Here is a 24705-nt window from a genome sequence, read left to right as displayed (position 1 = left end):
TCTTGTTCCGTGGGTCCCTCCTCTGCCAGGAACTTCGGCCGGAAGATGGCGGCGGCCGCAGAGTTGTCGCTACTGGAGAAGTCCCTGGGACTGAATAAGAGGAATAAATACAGTGCTCAGGGCGACCGACAGGTGAGAAGGAGAGGCGGCGCAGAAGGGAAGAGGTGGACGGGAGCGGGGCTTGCTGAGCCGTGGCAGGGCCGGGGCCGGACCCCCGATACAGGCGGAGTGAGGATGCGGCTACCCAGCTCCCCCACGTGTCTGCTCCGCAAGCTGACTGGAGCCTCTGGGCCTCCGCCCTTGCCTCCCTGTCTCCTGGAGAGAGGGGGTAACCAGCTCAGGTCGGGCTCGGCCTGAACTTCACCTCCAGGTTCCTTGTCATCATCCCATTATGGGGAAACGAAACCAGTTGCAGGAGAGTCCTCACAGAGCTCTTAGACCAACCTGGAAGCCCCGCGTTTGTATTCAGTAACTGTTTTTTGTTTTGTTTTGTTTTTACCGTAATCGCATCTTTCATTCAGTTATTACGCAGCGACTCCGTGATAACTAACAGGGTGCCAGTTAGCCCTGTGCTGGGCCTTGGGAATACAGTGGTGATTAAGGGGAACACGCTTACTCCCCTCAGGAAGCTTGGCTTTCTGACCAGGTGGACAAACATTGCAAACTTTTAAATTGGAAGAGTGCCACGTTGCACCATAAATAGCAGAGAGAATGCATAAGGAGTCTTGACCCAATCTTGGGGGTTCGGGAAAAGCGTTTCTGAAGCCTTGGGGTATCAGTTTGAGTGTGCGACGCACAGAAAATAAGGGAAACATCGCAAGGTATAAGATTACCTGGTGAGGCACTGTTAGAACATTTGCATTTTATAGTTTGTCGTAGAGGAATGTATTAGCGAAGGAAATTGGTTGTAGGAAGACTATTTTGGATGTATATATTTTCGCTCCTTTGAGATTTTTTCTACATGATGTTTTTTTGTCTTTAATTTTTTTTCTTCTTCATTTGGTCCATGTGAAGATCTTGTCTCGAAAGTAGTAGTAGTGTAGTTTTTATTTAAGTTAACCCGAAGCCTAGAAAGGTTAACTGTTCAGCCTAAGATCCGCCCAGTAATTGGTTGCAGAATAGGCATTGGAGCCAAAGTGGCCTTTTGATTTTTCCTCTGTCCAGGTGATGATTCCTGATTTCCATCCCTTCAGCCCCTACTCCCTGTTTAGTTTATATTTTTTAGGAACCGTTGCCAAGACATGAGTATTATCTAGTATGAGAAACAATCGTCAGCAAATAATTTGAAGCACAACATAGTAAGTACTTTAAGGACTTTCGCGGGCTAGCAGCCACTCTCTGGGGCCGGTGGCAACAGGATAAGAATTTACCAGGACAGCTATAGGTAAAGAAAAGCAGGTTTATTAGAGAAAGTATGAAAACATGTTGCAAGAGTGCAATGGGCAAGTTAGTAAGAGAGGAGCTAACTGCAAGGAAACAAGGGCTGGATGGGGATTCTATGGAACAGTACTTAGGCTGTGTGCCGAAGAGGGGTTTGTGCAGTACTGATAACACCAAGGTTGCAGTGAGCTAACTTGAGTTTTCTATCAGCCAAAGGGCTGGTGATAGCTGGACGCGGAAATATTGTTGAGTTATTTGTGAAGAAGGGCTGGGTGTCTTGGACCATGAAGAAAGGCAGACTTGTAGCTTATCAGCCTTCTCTTTTTGCTGTCCCCTGGTCCGCCAGCCTGACTACTTTTCCCTAATTAGAACTCCACATGGAGGAAAACACTATTGAGGAGTGTGAAAAAGGAAGTTAATTCTGTCTATAAAAATGGGTTTATAAACTCTTGAAGGAGTAGCATTTAAAGGATTAGGCTTTGAAAGATGTGTAAAACCAATAAATTATGAAGGATTGGGAAGTGTAGGGCAGTAAGTAAACCAATGTGAGGAATGATGCAATGCAAGGTAAACCCCAAGTTACAGTTCGAGACACAACTGTGATGCAATGCAAGGTAAACCCCAAGTTACAGTTTGAGGCACAACTGTGAAGGTTTTGGAGTTCAGAGTGTGGTTTTTAATTTTATTTTAATTAAGGCATTTTTGCAGTGAGCAGCTAATGAAAGTTTCTGTTTATTTGTATTGGGAAAGGGTTGGCCATATGTGGTAAGATTCAGCCAATTTTTTAGGAAGACACCTGACAGCAGTGAGCCAGCAATAAGACATTCTGCAACGTTACCAATATGGTTAAAAATTGAAAGCAGTTCAGAGATACACATCTAGGAGAATAATTCTTTAAATTTTGGTACATCAACACATTGACATACAGTCATGTGTTGTTTAAAGACAGGGATATGTTTCAAGAAATGCATTGTTAGGCAATTTCATTGTCGTATGTGAACATCACAGAGTGTTCTTAAACCTAGGTAGTATATCCTACTTCATAAATAGTAGGTATATGATAATAGCCTGTTGCTCCTTCAGTCTACAAACCTGTACCACATGTTACTGTACTGAATACTGTAGGCAATTGTAACACAATGGTAAGTATTTGTGCATCTCAATATATCGAAACATAGAAAAGGTACAGTAGAAATACTTGATTATAATCTTAGGTGACCACCGTTGGATATGCCATCCAGAACATCTGTGACCAGAACAACATCATGTAGTGCACGACTATTGCTTATGCAGCCTTTAAAAGTAATTACTTTGAATACTATGGAACCTTAAAATGAATGTGAAAATCGTATGTGTCTCATAATTGCAACTGCATAAGAATTGCATAGTTTAGGTTATGTAAAGGAAAGAAAATGGACATTTGAGCCAATAGGACTTTATTCAAACCCTGAGTTTCCCAATGCAAATGAGGTGACTGGTTTTTTTTTCATCTGTAAAATGAGGATGAGATGACTTAATTTATCTTAGAAGATGTAGTGATTAGATGAGAAGATAACTGGGAATTTTTTTAGAGCATGCTTGAGTTGTGAAGAATTTATTTTTACACATAATTCTCTTTGGAGTTAGTTGTTTCCCTTCCCGCCCAGCAATTGTGAGTCATTTGATTTCTCTTTTTTCCCCAAAATATACCAGGCATTCATAAAAGTACACACATCTTGATGTTACCACAAAGTTAACACACTCAGGTAACCACCCAGTCAAGGAATAGAATATTACTGGCACCCATGTTGTTTTCTTTCAATACATTCAAGTTATTGGTGATCTTAGAAATTGTGGTTTCATTTGAGTTGAAGGCGAAAGTGAGAAGTCAAGGAGCTGCTGACAGTGAATGGGAAGTGGAAAGTACTTCTACCTCCTTTACTTTGAAGTTACCTCCTTACTTTGAATCTGTATCCTATAGAGTATTAATCTCTTTGTATACTTCACCAAGTCCTGTTGATGTACATACATGAAAATGCCTTGGAAAGTATAATCATTATAGAGTACAAGATACTATTTGATTGCTGAAAAGAACAGTCTTCACAAGAAAATAATTCTTTTTTCATTTGTTTAAGTCATTGAGATTCTATACTTATTATTTGTGTTGGGTCAGTTTTCTCATTAGGTAATACCTTCCATTTTTCTTTTAAATTTCTCATAAAGCATTGTGTTTCTTTGTGTAAGAAAATTTAAATTAATTGGCAATTTCTTGTAAGCAAGCAAATCTGATTCTTTGTATTGCCATTGTAATAGGGGAAACATGAAGTCAGGTTTATTTAAGTATGTTCATCTTCTATATAATAGGGTGCAGGTAAACTTGATTGAAATTAATACAGTATAATTAGGATTTCCATTTTCTCTTACTGTACATACACAGTTAAAAATTATTATAGTAACATTATACTGATTTTTGCAGTGTTACTACCAGTTTCATCGTCAAGCATCTGTTACCAAACTGTAAATTGTTTAACTGCTATTTTCTAGACTTTTATTTGTATGCAGTTTAGTATCTTAGAGTAAAATCTGGGAGTATTGCAAAAAGCAGTTGAGGGATTTCGTGGTTACTTAGCAGTTATAATTATGATGTGGTCTTTGTTTTTTAAATTATCTGAACTCTTGTTTTTTTTTTTTTTAAGATTCCAGTTCTTCAGACAAACAATGGTCCAAGTCTAACGGGATTGACTACTATAGCAGCTCATCTAGTCAAGCAAGCCAACAAAGAATATTTGCTGGGGAGTACTGCAGAAGAAAAAGCAATCGTTCAGCAATGGTTAGAATACAGGGTCACTCAAGTAGACGGACACTCCAGTAAAAATGATATCCATACACTGTTGAAGGTATGGTGACTTCTCTTATAGGCTGAAATGCATGAACTGTTAATCAGAAATCTCTTTCCCCTGAGATTAAAAAGCTGCAGCTGTTGGCCTTCTTCACCTCTTTCCTTCTGCCTCAATACTTTGTACCTGTTATTACGTCTGCCTGGAATATACTCCAGCCCTCCCCCTTCAGATCTCAGCTAAACGCTGCCTTGGAAACTTACTTGACTACTTCTCTCTCAGCAATTGAGGTTCCTTGTTCTATATGCAGTCACAGCACCCTGTGCTTTTCCTTCAGAACCCGTGTCATAGTCAATAATTACAGGATTATGTGACTTTTTCTTGTTTTTTTTAATGTGATGCCCCACTGAACGATCCCAATTCTCTAAGGGGTAAAGTACTTTCTCAGAAGCAAGAGAGAATCAATTTTTTAGTCTTGTGGTTTGAAAAAACTGTCTGGTCTGAGAAAGCTTACCTTTCCCTGTTTTGAGAATCATTGCTTTAAATTTTTATTTTCAAAGGCATCAAATAATAAAATAATCTGTTGGTATAAAATATAAACTGGATATAGCTTCAGAGTTACCAAGAATTTAAAAATTCCAAATGAAGTTACTGTTAATTTATTTATATAAAAATAAAGCAGATTTTTAAAGATTTTGTTAAAGCTTTAAATTTGAAAGAAACTTAGATATTATCCAAACAACAACATATCATTGTAGGAATTCTTTCTGTTTCTTAATTTTATTGCAATTATTGTATCATGGCAATATAAGTTGTGCAAGAAAGATATTCCTTTATCACTTTGGGGAAAATGGCTCAAACTGTATTCTTGATAGATGCCATCAAGAGAACTGGTAGAAAGTCAGTTTCAGAACTTGATCCTTTGTACGTCTGTCGTGATCAATCATTTATTCTTAATACCATATTGGTCTTTCACAGGGACTCAACTCTTGTACCCCTACTATTCACAGCATTTCCAGGGGGAGGCAGTCGTATCCTTTCTCCAAGTGAATGTAAGATTTCAGGCAAATAAAAAGTGAATACAACCATCTTTTATAAAGTTTTCCAAAGGAAAGGGTGGTAATTAGTACTTGATTCTGAAAGATATCAGGATTTCAATGAATTGGGTTTATAAGGTTCAAAAATTACATTAATAGATGTGGTATTAGAAGCATAGAAGTAACTTCAAAAGTGTTTTCTCTGAGCCATGTAAATATTTAATTGGGAACCTCTGATTTAAGATGTTCCTGTTTTTGAAATGTATGTGGAGCTGGGCAGTTTGCATTGTCTTTTTTTGTTTGACCATAGTTTGCTTATCTGTACCTACAGCATAAGTACTTGCAACCTACCAGGATGCAGGTCTGAGGGCTGGTGGTCCATATGACACAGTTTCTGCCCTTACAGAGCTGACACTGGCGGGTGAGACCGATGTATGTAGAGTGGATTGCAATGTGATTTTGGCCACATGCACAGATTAGAAAAGAGTTATTTTGTTTTTGTTTTGCTATTTTAAGACAGTGTTATTTTCATTTTAAAGGCAGTAAATATTACAGAATTTAGAAAATACAAGTGAGCAAATAGAAGATATTTTAAGCATCCATAGTCCCACCAACAGGAGAGAACTATCAATAATGCTTATGTTCAGCCATTAGATACTTATTAAACCTGTTTTGTGTTCTTTCTGTGCTTTTTTTTCCTTTTGTATATATGTGTGTGTGTATTTAAAAAAAAAAAAAACAGGCACACAGTAACCCGTTTGTGTTTTTCTTTTTCTTTTTTCTTTATTTTTTGAAACAGGGTCTCACTCTGTCACCCATGCTGGAGTACAGTGGTGCAGTCTTGGCTCACTGCAACCTCTCCTTACTGGGTTCAGACGATTCTTGTGCCTCAGCGTCCTGAGTACCTGAGATTACATGCCATCACACCTGGCTCATTTTTTTGTATTTTTAGTAGAGAAAGTTTCACCATGTTGGCCAGGCTGGTCTTGAACTCCTGACCTCAAATGATCCACCCACCTCAGCCTCCCAAGGTGCTGGGATTACAGGTGTGAGCCATCGCGCCCGGCCCAGTAACCTGATTTTTTGTTCACTGACAATATGTTGTCATCATCTTTTTACATCAACGAGTATTCTCTTACACTCTTCTTTTCATAACATATTAGTATTGCATCACATACAGTTGACCCTTAAGCAGCACAGGGCACTGACTCACTGAGCAGTTGAAAATCCATGTATAACTTTTGATTCCTCAAAAACTCAATTGCTAATAGCCTACTGTTAACTGCAAGCCTTACCTGTAACATAAAGTCAATTAATACACATTTTGTATTTTACATATATGATATACTATATTTTTACAACAAAGTAAACTAGAGAAAAGAATATTAAGAAAATCATCAGGAAGAGAAAATATATTTACTGTTCATTAACTGGAAGTGGCTTGTCTTAGAGGTCTTTGTCCTTATAGTCTTTACTTCACATTGAGTAGGCTGAGGAGGAGGAAGAAGAGCAAGGGTTTGTCTTACTATCTTGGGTACAGAGGCAGAAGAAAATTTGTGTTTTAAGTGGACTTGTGCAGTTCCAACATGTGTTGTTCAAGGGTTAACTGTAATTGTACCATAATTTAAATAATCTATCCCTGGGTAGTTACTAGACTGTTGGCAAATATTGGAGCACATTCCCATTTGTTTCCTTAAGCCTTTTTTTTTTTTTTTTTTTTTTTTTTTTTTTGAGGCAGAATCTTGCTCTGTCACCAAGGCTGCAACCTCTGCCTCCCACATTCAAGTGATTCTCCTATCTCATCCTCCCAAGTAGCTGGGATTACAGGTGTATGCCACCATGCTCATCTAATTTTTTTGTGTGTATTTTTAGTAGAGACGGTGTTTCACCATGTTGACCAGGCTGGTCTCGAATTCCTGACCTCAAGTGATCTGCCCACCTTGGCCTCCCAAAGTTTTGGGATTACAGGAATGAGGCTAAATTCCTACAGGAGAAACTGCTAGGCTAAACGCTTTATATTTTTAAAGCTATGTTGCTCATTTGCCCCCTAGAAAAGCACATTATTACAGTATTGTAGCATATGAGAGTGGCCTCTTTCACAAAACTAACATGGTACTACCTCTTTCTCCTTCACTACCCCAATTTAATTATCAAAACAAAAAAATTTAAAAATTATTCGCTTGAGACCAGGCATGGTGGTTCACACCTGAAATCCCAGCACTTTGGGAGGCTGAGGTGGGCAGATCACTTGAGGTTAGGAGTTAAAGACCAGCCTGGCCAACATGGTGAAACTTCGTCTCTACTGAAAACAGAAAAATTAGCTGGGCGTGATGGCACATACCTGTAGTTCCAGCTATTCAGGAACTGAGGCAGGAGAATTGCTTGAACCCAGGAGGCAGAGGTTGCAGTGAGCCAAGGTCACACTGCTGCACTCCAGCCTGGGCAACAGAGCGAGACTCTATCTCAAAAACAAAAAAAAAAAAAAAAAAAGGTGCTTATTTTTTTTTCCCATAAAATTATTAATGTGTTATTTTCATAATGCTTATTAGCCATTTTATTATTTTTTTAAATTTATTTACATGTATTCTTTGTGTTTATACTGGGCTGTATAGCTTCATATTGTGTATTTTTAAAACTCTTGTTCCTAGGATATTATGAAAGGGTTTAAGTCTTATTTGTCAAAGTTCCATTTCAGTGCTAGAGCCACAATACTACATTTAAATGCCTCAAATAAGGTAGTATATAATTTCAAAATGCAGGCATTGCAAAGCACTAACATTTGTTGAATCTAGACGGAGGATATATAGTTGTTTATTTTACTGCTTTTTCAACTTTTTTATATTGTTAGAAAGTTTACTAGATGGGAGAACAAAGAAAAATTTGGTGGAATTGTGTGGGGAATATTTTAACAAGTTTGACAATGGCATCAGAGAGTTGTAAAAAAAAAAAAAGGAAATGAACGTTAGACATAATTAGTTCTCACCTGTGAATATTTTGAATGTGAAATTCTGTCTTTTGGTGGGGAAAATTTTATTTATATCATGAACCCAGAAAATATTACCTAATCATAGTTTATAAAAACTATATTTTTAAGAGTATCACTAAAACATGTATATAGATTCTGTTCTTGGAGAAAACACACAAAACTGTTATTGTTTCAGGTCTTTAAATACTTCTTGAAATTAAATGAAGATATATTTATTTTATTTGAAATTTAATGAAAATATTTTATTTCTTATTCTTTCCCAAAGTTGATTTCTCTGAAGATACTTGGAGAGAAACCATATCCATTCAGCAGGTTACCATAAAATTTAAGTGGTAGTCCCTAATATACCAATATATTCTACCCTTTCCACCCAAATTTTATTTTGATTCTTTCACACCTGTCTCCTCATTTTTATCTGTATTCCTTTATGTTCTCATCTGTAACACCTTTAAGGGCCCATATTCATTTACCTTTTTGAAAATGACTGTCTTTAAATGAAAATCATAAGAGAAAATGTGTTCATTCTTCATTAAGTGGAAGTGGAAGTGGATTATCGTAAAGGTCTTCATCCTCATTATCTTCATGTTCAGCGTGTATCATGTTAACTTTGTCTACAAACTCAGAGGGTAAATTCAGTTCCGCAAAAATTTTTTATTGATTGCTAAACCACTGTATTTCATAAACATTTTTTTTTTTTTTTTTTTTTCCTCAAACTCCTGACCTCAGGTGATCCACCCTTCTTGGCTTCCCAAAGTATTGGGATTACAGGCATGAGCTACCACGCCCAATCTCAATTTTTAAATAGTTAAAACTAAAATAAATAAAATTATGAAGTTGTACCTCAGTAAAACTAGAAAGAAAGAAATTAAGAAACGCGGTGGGGTGGGGGGGTTGTTTATTTTATTTTATTTAATTCAGAATCTTACTCTGTCCCCAGGCTGGAGTGCAGTGGAACAATCTCAGCTCACTGCATCCCCCGCCTTCCTGTTCAAGCAATTCTCCTGCCTCCATCTCCTGAGTAGCTGGGACTACAGGCACCTGCTACCACACCCAGCTAATTTTTGTATTTTTAGTAGAGACAGGGTTTCACCATGTTGGACAGGCTGGCCTCCAACTCCTGACTTAAAGTGATTCACCTGCCTCAGCCTCCCAAAATCCTGGGATTGCAGGTTTGAGCCACCATCCCTGCCCAGATTTTTAATTTTTTTAATTTATTTTTTTAGAGACACAGGTCTCACTGTGTTGCCTAGGCTGGAGTGCAGTGGTGAGGTTACAGCTCATTGCAGCCTCCTTTATAGACTCAAGTGATCCTCCCACCTCAGCCTCCCCAAAATGCTGGGGAGCTACCATGACTGGCCAGATTTTAAACTGTGGTGACCACCAATTTTGTGTTTAACTGATGTCAAGATGCTTGGGCCTCGACCAGGTCCTCCTGCATGGGTCCTGCCCAGCCTTGCCCTGTGGCTCAGTCTGCAGGTTCTCCTAGTGCTTGCTGAGCCAGCTATGCATGGCACATGTTTTTCATTTTTTTTTTCTTTTTAATCTGTCAAATATTAATGTTGAAGTCTTCCACTATTATTGTGTGGGAGTCTAAGTCTCTTTATTAGTCTTGTATATCTGCGTATTCCTGTATTGGGTGCGTATATGTTTAGGATCTTTAGCTCTTCTTGTTGCATTGATCCTTTTATCATTATATAATGTCCTTCTTTGCTTCTTTTGATCTTTGTTGCTTTAACGACTATTTTATCAGAGGCAAAAATTGTAACTTCTGCTTTTTATTTATTTATTTTTGCTCTCCGTTTTGTTGGTAAATCTTTCTCCATCCCTTTGTTTTGAGTCTTTGTGTATCCTTACATGTGAGATGGGTCTGAATACAGCATACCGATGGGTTTTAGTTTTTTATCCAAATTGCCTATCTGTCTTTGGATTGGGGGATTTAGTCAATTTAAATTTAGAATTAATAATGATATATGTGAGTTTAGTACTGCCATTTAATATTTGCTGGCTGTTTTGCCCATTAGTTGATGTAAGTTCTTCATTATATTGATACTCTTTACTTCTGGTATTTTTTTTTAGAAAGGCTGTTACTGTTTGTTCCTTTCTATGTGTAGTGGTTCTTTCAGAAGCTCTTGTAAAGCAGGCCTGTTGGTGATGAAATCTCTGAGTGCTTATTCACAAAAAAAATATTTTTCCTTCACTTATGAAGCTTAGTTTGGCTGGATGTGAAATTCTTGGTTGAAAGTTCTTTTCTTTAAGGATGTTGAATATTGGTCCCCACTCTCTTCTGGCTTGTAGGGTTTCTGCTGAGAGATCTGCTGTAAGTCTGATAGGCTTCCCTTTGTGGGTAACCTGACCTTTCTCTCTAGCTGCCCTTAGTATTTTCTCCTTCATTTCAACCCTGATGAATCTGACGATTATGTACCTTGGAGTTACTCTTCTTGAGGAATATATTTGTGGTGGTCTCTGTATTACCTGGAGTTGTATATTATCCTGCCTTACTAGGTTGGGAAAATTTTCCTGAATAATATCCTGAAGCGTATTTTCCAGCTTGGATTCATTCTTTTCGTCACATTCAGGTACACCTATCAAGCGTTGATTAGGTCTTTTCACATAGTCCCATATTTCTTAGAGACTTTGCTCGTTCCTTTTTATCCTTTTTTCTCTAATCTTGTCTTCTTGTTTTATTTCACTGAATTGGTCTTCTACCTCTGATATCCTTTCTTCTGCTTGATGAGTTCGGCTGTTAAAACTTGTGCATATTTCACAAAGTTCTCGTATTGTGTTTTTCAGCTCCATCAATTCACTTATATTCCTCTCTAACTTGTGTATTCTTGTTAACATTTCGTCAAACCTTTTTTCAAAGTTCTTAGTTCCTTTGGATTGGGTTAGAACAAGTTCTTTTAATTCACAGAAGTTTCTCATTATCCACATTTTGAAGCCTGCTTCTGTAATTGGAACACACTCGTTCTCCATCAGGCCTTGTTTAGTTGCTGATGAGGAACTGTGATCCCCTGCTGAGGGAGAGGCGTTCTGATCTTGGGTATTCTCAGCTTTTTTTGGCTGCTTTCTTCCCTTCGTTATAAATTTACCCATCTGTGGTCTTTGTATTTACCGTCTTTGTAATTGGGTTTCTGAGTGGACGTCCAACTTACTGATTCTCAGCGACGAAATCTGAGCAACCCACTGCGCCGACTAAATCAGCGGCATTAAGATTGATGGTGCTTTTCTGACTCTGCACCAAGAACCGACGCTCCGAGGCACCGGCAAAACCGCCTCGGCCGGCCACAAGAGTCACGCTGGCGACCCGTGGGGTTCCTCCGCTGGGAATCTCCTGGTGCGTGAGCAGCAAGAATTCATGTGAAGGTGTGGCGTCCTCTCGTTCTTTGTGCTTTCACTGGGAGCTAGAATCCTGAGCTGCTAGTGATCAGCCATCTTGGATCTCTCTCTCAAAAAACATTTTTTATTGACTGCTGAACTACTATATTCCAGACACTTTGGGATGTTGCTATGGTTTGAATTTTCTCTCCCCTGCCCGCCCCCCCCCCCCCGCCAAATTTATATGTTAAAATTCTGACCCCCAAAGTGATGGAGTTAGGAGGTGGGGTCTTTAGGAGTGATTAAGTCCTGGAGGCAGAGCTATCATTAATGGAATTAGTGCCCTAATAAAAGGCCTGAGAGAGACCTTAGCCCTTCCACCAAGTGAAAAGACAGCTGCCTGTGAACCAGGAAGCAAGCTTTTACTAGACGCTGAATCTGCCATCACGTTCATCTTAGACTTCCAGCCTCCAGAACTGTGAGGAATAAATATCTTTTGTTTACAAGTCACCCAGTCTATGTATTCGATTGTAGTTGACCAAGTGGACTAAAACAGATGTGATTTGAGAATCAGAACAAAAATGCCCTTTCTATAGTTTAAAGAATTTTTCTAGAATAAATGCTGTTGATCACTGGACAGTGTTTCATATCTAGTCTTTAGAGGAGCTTCAAAGAATATCTAATAATAGTTCATATAACTTATTTACAAGACCTTCCTTTAAATACTTTATGAATCTGTTGTTTCACTTAAGTGACTATAATTCGAAAGTAAAAATAGATAAATTGGACTACATCAAAATTAAAAATTTCTGAACACAAAGGAGACCACAGAGTGAAAAGGCAACCCACAGAGTGGGAGAAAATATTTGTAAATCATATGTCTGATAAGAGTTAATATTCAGAATATGTAAAGAACTCCCACAACTCAGCAACACAAACTCAATGTCCTGACTTAAAAAGTGGCAAAGGACTTTAGTATACATTTAGCCAAACAAGATATACCAGTGGCCAGCAAGCATAAGAAAAGATGCTGGGATCACTAATCATGAGGGAAATGTACATCACATTTAAAATGAGATATATCACATGCATTAAGATGACTGCTACCAAAAAGTCCCACATAGTAAGGTGTTGGTGAGGATGTGAAGAAATTGTAACCCTTGTGTATTGTTGGTGGTAATGTAAAATGTGCAATTGCTATGAAAAACAGAATAGCACTTCCTCAAGAAATTAGTAGAATTACCATATGGTTCAGGAATTTTTACTTGTAGGTATATACCCAAAAGAATTCAAAGCATGGTTTCAAAGGGATGTTTGTGTGCTCCTGTTACAGCAGTATTACTCGCAGTAGTCAAGAGGTGGAAACAATCATGTCTATTGACAAAGGAATGGATAAAGAAAATGTGATCTATACATACAGTGGAATATTATGCAACCCTAAAAAGGAAGGAAATTCTGAAAGATGCTACATGGAGGAACTTTATAAAACAAGCCAGTCACAAAAGTACACAGATTTTATGATTGCGCTTATATGAGGTATCTAAAGTAGTCACATTCATTGATAGCAAGGTAGAATGGTGGTTGCCAGGACCTAGAGGGAAGGGAAAATGGGCAAATTATTGTTTCATGGATATAGGGTTTCTTATAATTCTCTAAAGAGATTGAAATTGTTGGGGAATTTTTTATATTTTAATGGAAAAAAGAAGTGTAACTAATGAGCATGAGTAACAAAATGTTTCCAAAAACAAGAAGCTAGGCTTTAAAATGATCATAGACGGCACTTTGAATGTCATTTTCAAAAGTTTTCTTATTTCTCTAAGACTAGTGATGTTTAGCCTGTTTTTTAAAAATTGGGTAACTGGCATATGATTTGTGATTTTGAATGAATATTAATATCAAAGTGTAAATTTATTTAATGGCAATATTTTGTTTTCTAGTAGCCTTCTAAATGTTTTAAGTCAACGATACGATAGTTAACTTTATTATTACTGATTTTTACATTAGTACGTATCTGTTTTTCTTTTTTCTAGGATCTTAATTCATATCTTGAAGATAAAGTCTACCTTACAGGATATAACTTTACCTTAGCAGATATCCTATTGTACTATGGACTTCATCGCTTTATAGTGAGTATTTGAATAGTTTACTGGCGTTTTTTCTATAGTGTTCAGAATGATTTTTTAAAATTTGTCTTGAATTTAAATCAGATTTGCATTTTCAGCTTATGGAATAAAAATGAAAGGAATTACTTTATACAAGGTGCCGATGTAAAAACTCCTTTGACATGTCCAGTTAACATAGTTGCTTCGTTTTCCTTGACCTTGATTTTATTCCCCTGCTTCTGCTCTTCTTCAGTAGTGACTTCTCCAACCACATTTTAGACTTTGTCATCATCCCCTGGGCCCCGTATTCCTACCATTCCACCTCTAGATCTTAAATTAACCACTTCTGATGGTTAATACTGAGTGTCAGCTTGATTGTATTGAAGATGCCAAGTATTAATCCTGGGTGTATCTGTGAGGGTGTTACCAAAGGAGATTAACATTTGAATCAGTGGGCTAGGGAAGGCAGACCCATCCTTAATCTGAATGGTCACCATCTAATGAGCTGCTAGCAAACATAAAGCAGGCCGAAAAACATGAACGGGTCAGACTAGCTTAGCCTCCCAGCCTAAATCTTTCTCCCGTGCTGGATGCTTCCTCCCCTCGAACATCAGACTCCAGGTTCTTCAATTTTGGAACTCGGACTGGGTCTCCTTGCTCCTCAGCTTGCAGACGTCCTGTTGTGGGACCCTGTGATCATGTGAGTTAATACTGAATAAACTCTCCTTTATATATTTATATTCCATATAGATAAACATTCCATCTATATATTCCATTAATTCTGTCTCTCTAGAGAACCCTGACAAATACACGCTTGGCTTTTTTAATCTCTTAGTGTCTAATTTCTATCTGATGTAATTTGACTCCTCTTTTCCAAATCTGTATGCTTTCTTCCTCACCTAACCTAGACGCCCTTTTGGGTAACTTCAGCTACATCCTCTTAGTATCTTCAGCTCCTTTGCTTTTCCGTACAGTCACCACCTTTTTCCTGTAAGCTCCTGGCTCTTGGCCAGCCCAAATAAATGTCTTCATTCTTAGATGCAAGATCCAAGCTGAGGTCTGCTGGAGAAATCACAACCCTGTAGATTATTGCCACTAAAAGTGTTTACTATCCAGTTGCAGCTGGGCTCTCAAGCTGGATCAGCTCTTTTTTTTTTTTTTCTCCCAGAGATATTTCCAGACCTTTACCACGTTCCTTAAGCCCCGACTCTCTCCCTCCTCCTTTATCTTCAGTCCTTATCACCGAGCCTTCCTCCATCATTCAGCTAGAAAAATGGAGGCTGTTCATTTGAGTCCCTTCATCTTCCAGCCTGCCTGATTGTGCATCCTTGTCCATCTTGTCTCCTTTTCCTGGTCTCAGCCTTGCCTTTTTCTTAGGCCAGTCCATCTGTATCAGTTCATTTTCACGCTGCCGATAAAGACATAACCCAAGACTGGGTAATTTATACAGGAAAAAGGGTTTGACGGACTTAGAGTTCCACATGCCTGGGGAAGCCTCACAGTCATGGTGGAAGGCAAGGAAGAACAAGTCACGTCTTACATGGGTGGCAGCAGTCAGAGAGAGCACTTGTGCAGGGGAAGTTCCACTTACAAAACCATCAGATCTCATGAGACTATCACAAGAACAGCACAGGGAAGACCTGCCCCCGTTACTCAGTTAGCTCGCACCAGGTTCTCCCATGACTTGTGAGAATTGTGGGAGTAAAATTTACGATGAGGATTGGGTGGGTGCACAGCCAAACCGTATCACCATTCATCTGGCCTCTTACACCTGAGTCTCCTCTCCACCTCCTGCCCCGTTTCTGGATATTGCTCCAGATCATATTTTCTTTCTTTTTTCTTCAGTCTTGCCCACTACCTACGTAGTCAATCTCTTTATTTTAAATTTGCTCACGAACAATGACATGATATTCACTATATTCTTGGCATTGTTCTTTATGTTGTATAAATGTTAACTCATTTCATCCTAATAACGGCCATATAGGATAGGCACTAATATTATCAGCCCCATTTTACAGATGAGATAACTGAGGCATAGAGAAGTCAAATGTTTTCTTTGAGATTGCCCAAGTAACTGGTGGAACAGGGTCCAGAAACCAGACACTTTTGCCCCGGAATGTGTGCTTTCTTACACCATCTCTCTGCCTAAAATCTTGGCCCAACTCCCCATCGCCCTGATACCTGTCTTCTCCCTGTGGTACATTTTTGTGCATTGTGCACCTCATGCATCCAGTCGGTCAGATCCTGATTTCCAGCTCCTGAATGCCTCTCACATGTATCTTTTCCTATGATCTTGATGACTTGCCCAAGTTACGGTAGTTAGAATTTTTGTTCACCTAAAGAGGATTGACTATAAGAGATGAGATTGATGGCCACTGAGGCAGTCTTCTCATGACTGTGTCTTTTTCTTTCTCAAAAGAATTAACTCAGCCAGTCGTGGTGGCTTATGCCCATAATCCCAGCACTTTGGGAGGTCGAGGCAGGTGGGTCACCCAAGATCAAGAGTTTGAGACCAGCCTGGCCAACATGGCAAAACCCTGTCTCTACTAAAAATACAAAAATTAGCCGGGCACAGTGGCTCACACCTGTAATCCCAGCATTTTGGGAGGCCGAGGCGGGTGGATCACCTGAGGTCAGGAGTTCGAGACCAGCCTGACCAACATACTGAAACCCTGCCTCTACTAATAATACAAAAATTAGCCAGATATAGTGGCTCACACCTGTAATCCCAGGACTTTGGGAGGCCAAGGCGGGTAGATCACCTGAGGTCAGGAGTTCGAGAAGAGCCTGGCCAACATGATGAAACCCCCTCTCTACTAAGAGTACAAAAATTAGCCAGGTGTGATGGTGGGGTAGGCATCTATAATCCCAGCTACTTAGGAGGCTGAGGCAGGAGAATTGCTTGAACCCAGGAGGCGGAGGTTGCAGTGAGCAGAGATCCCACCACTGTACTCCAGCCTGGGCTATAAGAGCGAAACTCTAAATTCACCTGATTTCTGCCTCCCTTGCTATCCTCCTTCCTGTCAGTGTCTCAGCCACAGCATATGTCCCAGAGCCTGCCAGATGCTAGGATCTTTCTACCCAGTGTCCTTGCATTGCTCTTCTCTTTTGTTCCCTGGTCCCAGCCCTTCCCTTCCTCCCCACTTCATTTGCATTTCCCAGGTGTCTTTCAGTTCCCACTCATTCCTCAGATGCATCCCTCTCAGACCCCTAAACCGTATTGAGGTCCTCCTTCCTCTGTGTGTGTGTGCCTCATATACACCTCATATGTATTTCTCTGTACTTTTCAAGGAGTTTCCTGTATATTTTCTCATTGTACCTCATCACTAAGAAGGAAACAGGACCAGTGTTATTAGGCTCCTTTTACAGAGAAGGAATCTGATGCTTAGGAAGCTTGAGTGGTTTAAAGGCACAGAGCTCAGTTTTTGGAAGGGCCATGACAAACCAGATCTGACTGAAGTGTCTTAATGTATGGGGAAACTCTTTGTATTATACACTGTAAAATACCGTAATAATTGAGGCCTGCGCAAGCCCCAACCTGTCCATGGTTTGGGGCTGCTATCTGCCTCATAAAGCAAAGTGGAGGGTTTATCTTTTGGAAAAACAAAGTCGTTTTCTCCTCTGAAAAAGCCTCCTACATAGTTGGCTTTGCCATTTGCCAGGAATAAGACGGCACAGATTGAGGCCTCATGAGTCTGGGTTTTCAGTTGAGGTTGAAGAGAGAAGACAGGGATTGTAACCAGAAAATTCAAAATGCAATGCAGTTCCCCGCAGAATTCCTGGGCTTCATGGCAGCCATAGAAGTGGACTCCTTTTATTTCCCCTCACCCTCCAAACATACTATAATAATGCATGATTCCGTTACTAGTCCCCTCCTCAAGCTATAATCCCTCAGTTTCAATTTACTTGACCTTATTATGATTTATTCCTCAAAGATCCCTCAGTGATTATGTTAAATTCTGTAACATTATTGTAATGGCTTAGAATGATCCTTAATTTAGTGTAAATCTTTGAATTTTAAATGATTTACTGAGAGCCCACTGTGCTGTGGATGCCCACTGTACTATACTTGAGAGGGAGACAATAAAAGAATAAAACTATTTTCAGGGGCATATTAATCTTATTGAAGAAAGACTGTTTTACATGAAAGCAACTAATGAAGTAGAGAAAATGGAATCAGTGGCCATCTCTGGTCAGAATATTATGTTATTGATGAATGAGGGAGGTAAGTAGAATATAGAATCATAAAATTGCTTGAACAATAGCTAAAGATTTGGATGTCCTTGGCTATCTAAGGGAATTTTCATTGTTTTGGAAAGCTTATGATAAACTTGATTACAAATATTCTATGTAAGTAGGGTGACCACATGATTTCTCTTCCAAAACACTTGACTGTGAAAGGGGGCCTATTAAAAATTATAATGGCACAACAAGAGTGAGGTCGAATGAATGTTCCCCATACTTACAAAGAATATGACTCAATTTACACATAATCAGTGACCAGAGAGGATTTTCTTATTCCTGTTCATCCCCTCTTGGCTTTTAGCACACTGCCTTGTGCAGCTAAATGCTTATTGAGATTAGCAGTATTTAAGGCGGGGCATGATGGCTCATGCCTGTAATCCCAGCACTTTAGGAGGCTGAGGCAGGTGGATAGCTTGAGCCAAGGAGTTCAAAAGACCAGCCTGGGCAACAGGGCAAAACCCATCTCTTCAAAAAATAAAAATTAACCAGGCATGGTAGCTCTGCGCGTGTAGTCTCAGCTCCTTGGGGGACTGAGGTGGGAGGATCACCTGAGCCCAGGGAGGTCGAAGCCACAGTGAGTCATGATTGTACCACTGCCTTCCAGCCTGGGTAGCAGAGTGAGACTCTGTCTCACTCTGTCTGAAAAAAACAAATTAACTAAATAAAGGCAATATTTAACAACTGGTAACCTATTTATAGTTCCTATTTCAGATTGTTTATCTTTGTAGTAAAAGTGTAACATAATTAAAGTAATTTTATTTAAATGTGAAGAAAGTTTATTGGAGCTGAAATACATTGATTACCAGCCTTTTTTTATTTCATTCTAGGTTCAATGTATTTTAGTAGCTTTTTGAATTTAAAATGATGATGAGGCACAATTTACCTCATTTCAAAACGAAAAAGCCTCCAAGGTAAAGAGGATTTGCTGCTAAGGCATCTAAGCGTCTCTTTCCTGATGGCAAACCTACAGTCTTTGAACTTGGGGGTGTCTGTACTTGATTTTAGTGAGACTATGCTATATATGAGCATGGATACCCAACAGGGCCCCAAGAATAATTTATATCTGAAAACCACAATAACAAACTTGTTGGCTTTTAAGTATATATAGATTTAAATGTGACATATGTTTGACATTTAACTTTTTAAGCTTTATATTAGGAAAAATGTCATCAGTCATCCTCTGTGATGACAGCTAGCAAGCTAGTGAATGTCTGTGCAGACCCACAAGATCTGGCTTGCTGTAGCATGGAGCTGTCATTAAGGAGAGTATGTCTCCATCTAATTAAAAAAAAAAAAAAAAAGATGATACTGAAGTGTAACTCATAAACCAAGTGTGTAATTACATTTTCCGTTCCTGTAGCTTATGCAGGGTATGCAGTAGGGAAAGGAAATACTCTGAAAAGGAGGGAACTTGTTTGGAATTCCTTTGCCAGCAGAATGGACAAGGTCATAATCCTATAATGCAAAATATTCATAGCACTAGCCACAGAGTTTTTAATTATAAGCCTAAGTGCCCTACAGGGCACCTGGTTTTTAGGCAGGTTAGAAGTGATGAATTCAGTTCTTCATGTTAAAGTCAGGGTTACATTAACAATATTGAGCATTCTATATGTGTTTACATTTTCTATTTTGGAATATATGTCCTCTTTATATGTAGTGACTAGGATGTTATGATTAAAGATATTATTATCTTTTTCGAAGTGAAATTTAATAGACTGATATATAAATCACTGTTGACCACCCCTTTAGGTTTCTATTGTGAGTCAAAGTATCTTTCCCACTCTAGTCCAAGTGCAGGCAAAGTAAGCAGAGAAATAAACACCTCAAGGAACAGGCCTCACAGACTAAAACCGACACAATGGCAGAATTGCACTGTGGTGTTAAATGACATCCCTGTTAAGTTGGGTACAAATAAACACAGATGTGGAATAAATGATTTCTAGGTATTAAATTAAAGTAGGCTGGGTGTGAGGTCCAGATCGGCCACCTGCTGTTACTGACCAAGTCCTTGTGCTTTGTTTGCTTTGGCAGTATTATTTGGTTTTGCCCTCATGCATTCCTTCATTTGTTTGTTCACATTATTCAATACGGAATATGTAATCAGCACAGTGTACAAAATAGCAGTCAAGGAACCTTCGAGTCATCAGATAATCCCACTGTATTTTGTTTCATTGTGAGCCCAATTTTAGTCATGGCTGAGTTATTCTAAGATCTGATCTATCTTAACTCCCTTTGAGGAATATTATGTTGCCCTTCCTTTGTTATACTGCCTGTTAGTGTGGCTGTTTATTGTAACACCAGTGACTCACTGCTTTCTTAGTGATTTCACTAGTAGATAAGTCATCCCTGTGAACAGACTGTTACTCAAGATTATTAAAATCCTTTGTAATATTATGTGCTGCTTGACTGTAAGATTGTTATCAACTGAAATACTTTTGTTCTGAAGCTTGGAGCACCATTGGATGTATGCGGTTCTTTTATAAGGAAAGGAAAAATAAAAGAAATAGCTGCAAAATAGTCCATGCATACTGGCCCTAAACAATGTTCCGAAGGTGGCAGCGTGGTGCCAGTTGGAAAGGTAGCAAAGCAGCGTGTCACCCTGATCTGGAACAAGTCACTTAAAGTGTTTTTCACGTGACTTCATGGAAAATTAGTGATTCAGAATATTATCTGCTTGGCTTTAAAGTTCAAAGTCATGATAGAGTGCCAATAAGAATTAAAAGGAATTTAGGCAGAAAGAGCCAAGCACCACTATAGACACACTGGCATGCAGACCATCAAGAAGCAGGAAGTGGCAAGTAGAACAATTGCATTGTTTCCTGTTGTGAGAAAGGAAAAGTAACTTTAGCTAGAAAGGGATGGTGGAAAACCAGTGTTGTAAGTGAAATAGTCCAGGGATTCCATCAGAAATGTTTTTAAAATCTGTAAATTTAGTGAGGGAAGAAACCTGTTCATTTCTTTGTTTACAGTATGTTTACATAGGAAATGTCTGCCAAAAAAGTAAGAGAGTTAACAAGTCAAGGTCATTCATAATTATTTCAGGCTTAAAGGAACAAGTTCCAAAGTTTAAACTGTAAAAAGAAGTGAAAGTGGTAACCTCATCTTTTTTTTTAAAGCTCTGTGTGTTTCTGGCAAAAGTTTCCTGAGGGAAAATAAATAACTGTACATTCTCTGAAATAGATAATCTAAAAATACCGTAAAATGGATCATCTAGTTAAAAATTACTGGAATAGGGGGCTGGGCATGGTGGCTCACACCTATAATCCCAGCACTTGGGGAGGCTGAGGCAGATGGATCATTTAAAGCCAGGAGTTCCAGATCATCCTGGCTAACACGGTGAAACCCTGTCTCTACTAAAAATATAAAAAATTAGCCAGACGTGGTGGTTATAGTCCTATAGTGCCTATAGCCCCAGCTACTCAGGAGGCTGAGGCAGGAGAATCACTTGAACCCAAGAAGTGGCAAATTAGGAAATAATTAGGAATAAATTTGGAAATGCAAGGAGCTTTAGGAGCTCTTGGAATAAAGACTATTTTGTACTGTGGGTCTTTTGATGATCTTGACACTGGAGACTCCAAATATAAAATGTTTAAGTTGGAGAGTATTTATTTTGCTGCGTTCTGTATGTTGTTGTTGTTATTGTTTTAAATAATAGGCCTGTGAGCACCATATACTAGTCCTCTGTGACAGCAAATGCTGTTCTGAAATATAAATATCACACATAACATTACCCTTTTTTCCTAGTTTAAAATCTGGGTGAACAACTTAAACAGGCATTAAAACTCTACTGTTTGGAAATGCGGCTAAGTGGAGAATTATCTAAAATGAAAGAGCTATGAAAGGACCAAAATTGTAAGAAGGAGGTCAGATTTGAATCATCATATATTTCAGCAGCTGACACTTGAAATCAGGTTGGAGTAAAACTTAGTTACATCTGTCTGCTTTAACTATTAGCAAAGAGGTTTGTTGAAGTTGATTTTGAATTTTATTCATTTATGCTTTTTTGGTAAGAAAACTCCCATTTCTTGTTAGATTTGCAGCTGTGTTTATTACTAGTTGAGCTTTTAATAAATCATACATTTCTTTTGAAGTCCTTGGTGAAGTTTACATGTGGTAGATATCTAGAAAAAGAACAAATGCTCTTTTACAAAATATTTTTGAAATATAGACTGATGCTCAATTTATTCCACAAATGATTAAGTGCTGCCTATGAAAACACACCAGACAGGTGGATGCTCCTTTCAGTTTGAATCTACCAGTTAGCCTAATGTAATTCTTTACATGTGAAACCATGAATTTTCATAATCAAAATTAAACTTTTACATTAAGACATTCTTGACCAGTTTTCTTGACTAAGGTGTTATTTATCTCTGTTCCATGAACTGACTGTGTTATAGATGAGACAGTGATAATAATAGTAACATCTTTCTAAGTAGACACAACCTTACACACCTGAAACCAGATGAATGTGTTTTTATAATTTGCTAGCGCAGCTTGTGTGTAAGACTTAAGTGTGTATCACTAAAACCTGAAACTTAAATTTTTATAAAACAGAAGCAGTGAAGATTCTCCCTGCTAACTAGAGAGACAAGAGTTGCATGTCTCTCTAGAAATGAGCCAGCAAATATGAGTCCAAATAAACATTTATTGAGAAAATACTGCCTCCTTCTTAATTTTATTGTTAATATTCTTTTGTATTCTCTAAGAATTATTGCATGTAGAGTGATTTGTCCTTCACCTTTGGTGATCTGATAACTTAGCAGAATGTTTGCCTGCAGAACAAGTATGCTCTAAATTCTGAAAGCAAAGGATACTCATCTCACTAAGCGTGTCTCCCAACAAGCAGGCCACTGGTGGGTTTCTACCATTGTGGGGTGACTGAATTATTTCTTTCTGCAAACACTCCTGTCAGTCTTAAAGAGACTTGCACTATCTGTTAAGTAAGTGTGACTTATGAGAAGGAACTGCACTACCCATACAGGGTGTCATGTCTGCAGGTTACTGCTGTCCTGGTTTCTCTTTACCTGATAACTCTCAGTAATTCCAAAATGTATCTTAGAGGAAAGTCTTTGAGTCACCTACTTTGGAATTTGAGCCCAGTGAAATGATAAGCACGTGCAGTTTGTGATACATCTCTCTCTAACCAAATCTCTGAGCATTCTTGGAGGTTGATAGCAAATTGGGTAAACTGCTACATCCACTAAAAGACTGAGTTGAGCTTTATTGCAAACAGAATTATGAAGATCTGTTCTCATGCATTTACTCAGCCTCCTTCATCTGAGTCATACACCACTAGAAATAGCCTCTCCTTATATTAAGCAATAGTCACTCGAAATGGATCATTTCCTTTTTTTAGGTTTACTAAAACATACCAGAAAAAGAACTGTATCTTAATCTGTCTTTTTCCGGTAAAGTAAAAAACAACTTATTTGACCTCCAAATCCTCAATTAATTTGAGGATTAAAATTTACATTTGTTGAAAACTTGATGTTTTGCAGGAAGCACATCTGGTTTTGACATAAAAACATTAAACATGGATAACTTTTACAAGTGGCTGAAACTTTTACTCCCATCTGAATATGTTGGCTTTTGAGAACTCTTGGGGAATGTTGTTTTTCATCTTCTATCTCCTTCTTAAGTGATAATTAATAGTTGTGCTTTTGTAACATCTTTGTTGTGTGTGTATGTTTTTAATCTCTACTTAGGTTGACCTGACAGTTCAAGAAAAGGAGAAATATCTTAATGTGTCTCGCTGGTTTTGTCACATTCAGCATTATCCAGGCATCAGGCAACATCTGTCTAGTGTTGTCTTCATCAAGAACAGACTATATACTAATTCCCACTAGAAGCTGTCCATGCCATACAGAAGATCTATTAAAAATGTTTTAAATGGAAAATGTATTCTGGACCGCAGGACTAATGTAAATTAATATACAGTCATTCATTATTTGTTTAAGTTGATAGAATTTTTAAAGTGTAAACTTGTATCTGAATGTTTTATTTGTTCTTTAGTTGAAGTTTTGCAATTTTTATGTCACAATTCAACTGCTGTTCAACAAGTTGAGATCAAGTTTTAAATTATCCTTGTTTTTATTAGATGAAATTTATTTCAATAAAAGTTGCAAATCAGGGGCTTAATCTTAAAAAAAAAAAAAAAAAAAAAGAACAGGTGGTCCTTTCAGTGGTTGACATATCTGGCTATTTATTAACCTCTGTCATATTCTGAAATTCATTTTCCCCTTACGGATATTTATGATAGTTTGTTAAGAACTGTGATAAATTGTGCCAAGGAAACAGAAAGGGAAGACAGATGGATTTGTTTTTAAATATTTATGTGAGCTAGTAAATGTGGTTGAAAAAGTAATTTTTGGTTGTTTCTTTCTTTCTGTAGTCAGTGTTCATTGGGGTGAAACTAACTACTGAACTTCACTGGGGGAACAGGAGTAAGATACATTCCTCTCCAGTTAATGTTTCTTTTTTGTTGTTGGGCTTATTGAATGTTTCTTTTTTGTTGTTGGGCTTATTGGAGTATGCAGTGGCCAAAAAGAGATGGGAAAGTCTTACTGTCCCACCAATTGTTTGGATTTTTAATTACTAGATTTTTCTAAACTGAAAGCCAATTCTCATGGAAAGACTGCTGTTAAGGTTCTATGTGAAGAACAGAGGCACTTTATAAAAGATCAATGTATTTTATAACTCTTGCTGCTTGAATAAATAATCAGTTATTGAGAGCTAAAGACCTTATCTTTACAAATAATGAGAAAAATGGGGTCTTTGGGGCCTTTCCCATTTAATGCTACTTAATGTTCTGGTGTTGATGCTGA

At 38.2% G+C, this 24705-nt stretch overlaps 1 protein-coding gene across 1 annotated transcript; it reads left to right on the top strand.

The window, feature by feature from the left end:
- Positions 1–24245, top strand: EEF1E1 (eukaryotic translation elongation factor 1 epsilon 1). The gene is made up of 4 exons (XM_003927365.4): positions 1–132; positions 4056–4256; positions 13565–13660; positions 23587–24245. Exons 1-4 carry the CDS (start codon positions 46–48, stop codon positions 23725–23727), a joined length of 525 nt encoding a protein of 174 aa, XP_003927414.1. The 5' UTR covers positions 1–45; the 3' UTR covers positions 23728–24245.
- The last annotated feature ends 460 nt before the right edge of the window (positions 24246–24705 follow it).

The sequence above is a fragment of the Saimiri boliviensis genome, chromosome 4, assembly GCF_048565385.1.
Source record: "Saimiri boliviensis isolate mSaiBol1 chromosome 4, mSaiBol1.pri, whole genome shotgun sequence".
NCBI lineage: Eukaryota > Metazoa > Chordata > Mammalia > Primates > Cebidae > Saimiri > Saimiri boliviensis.
This window is presented reverse-complemented; position numbering and strand designations above follow the sequence as displayed.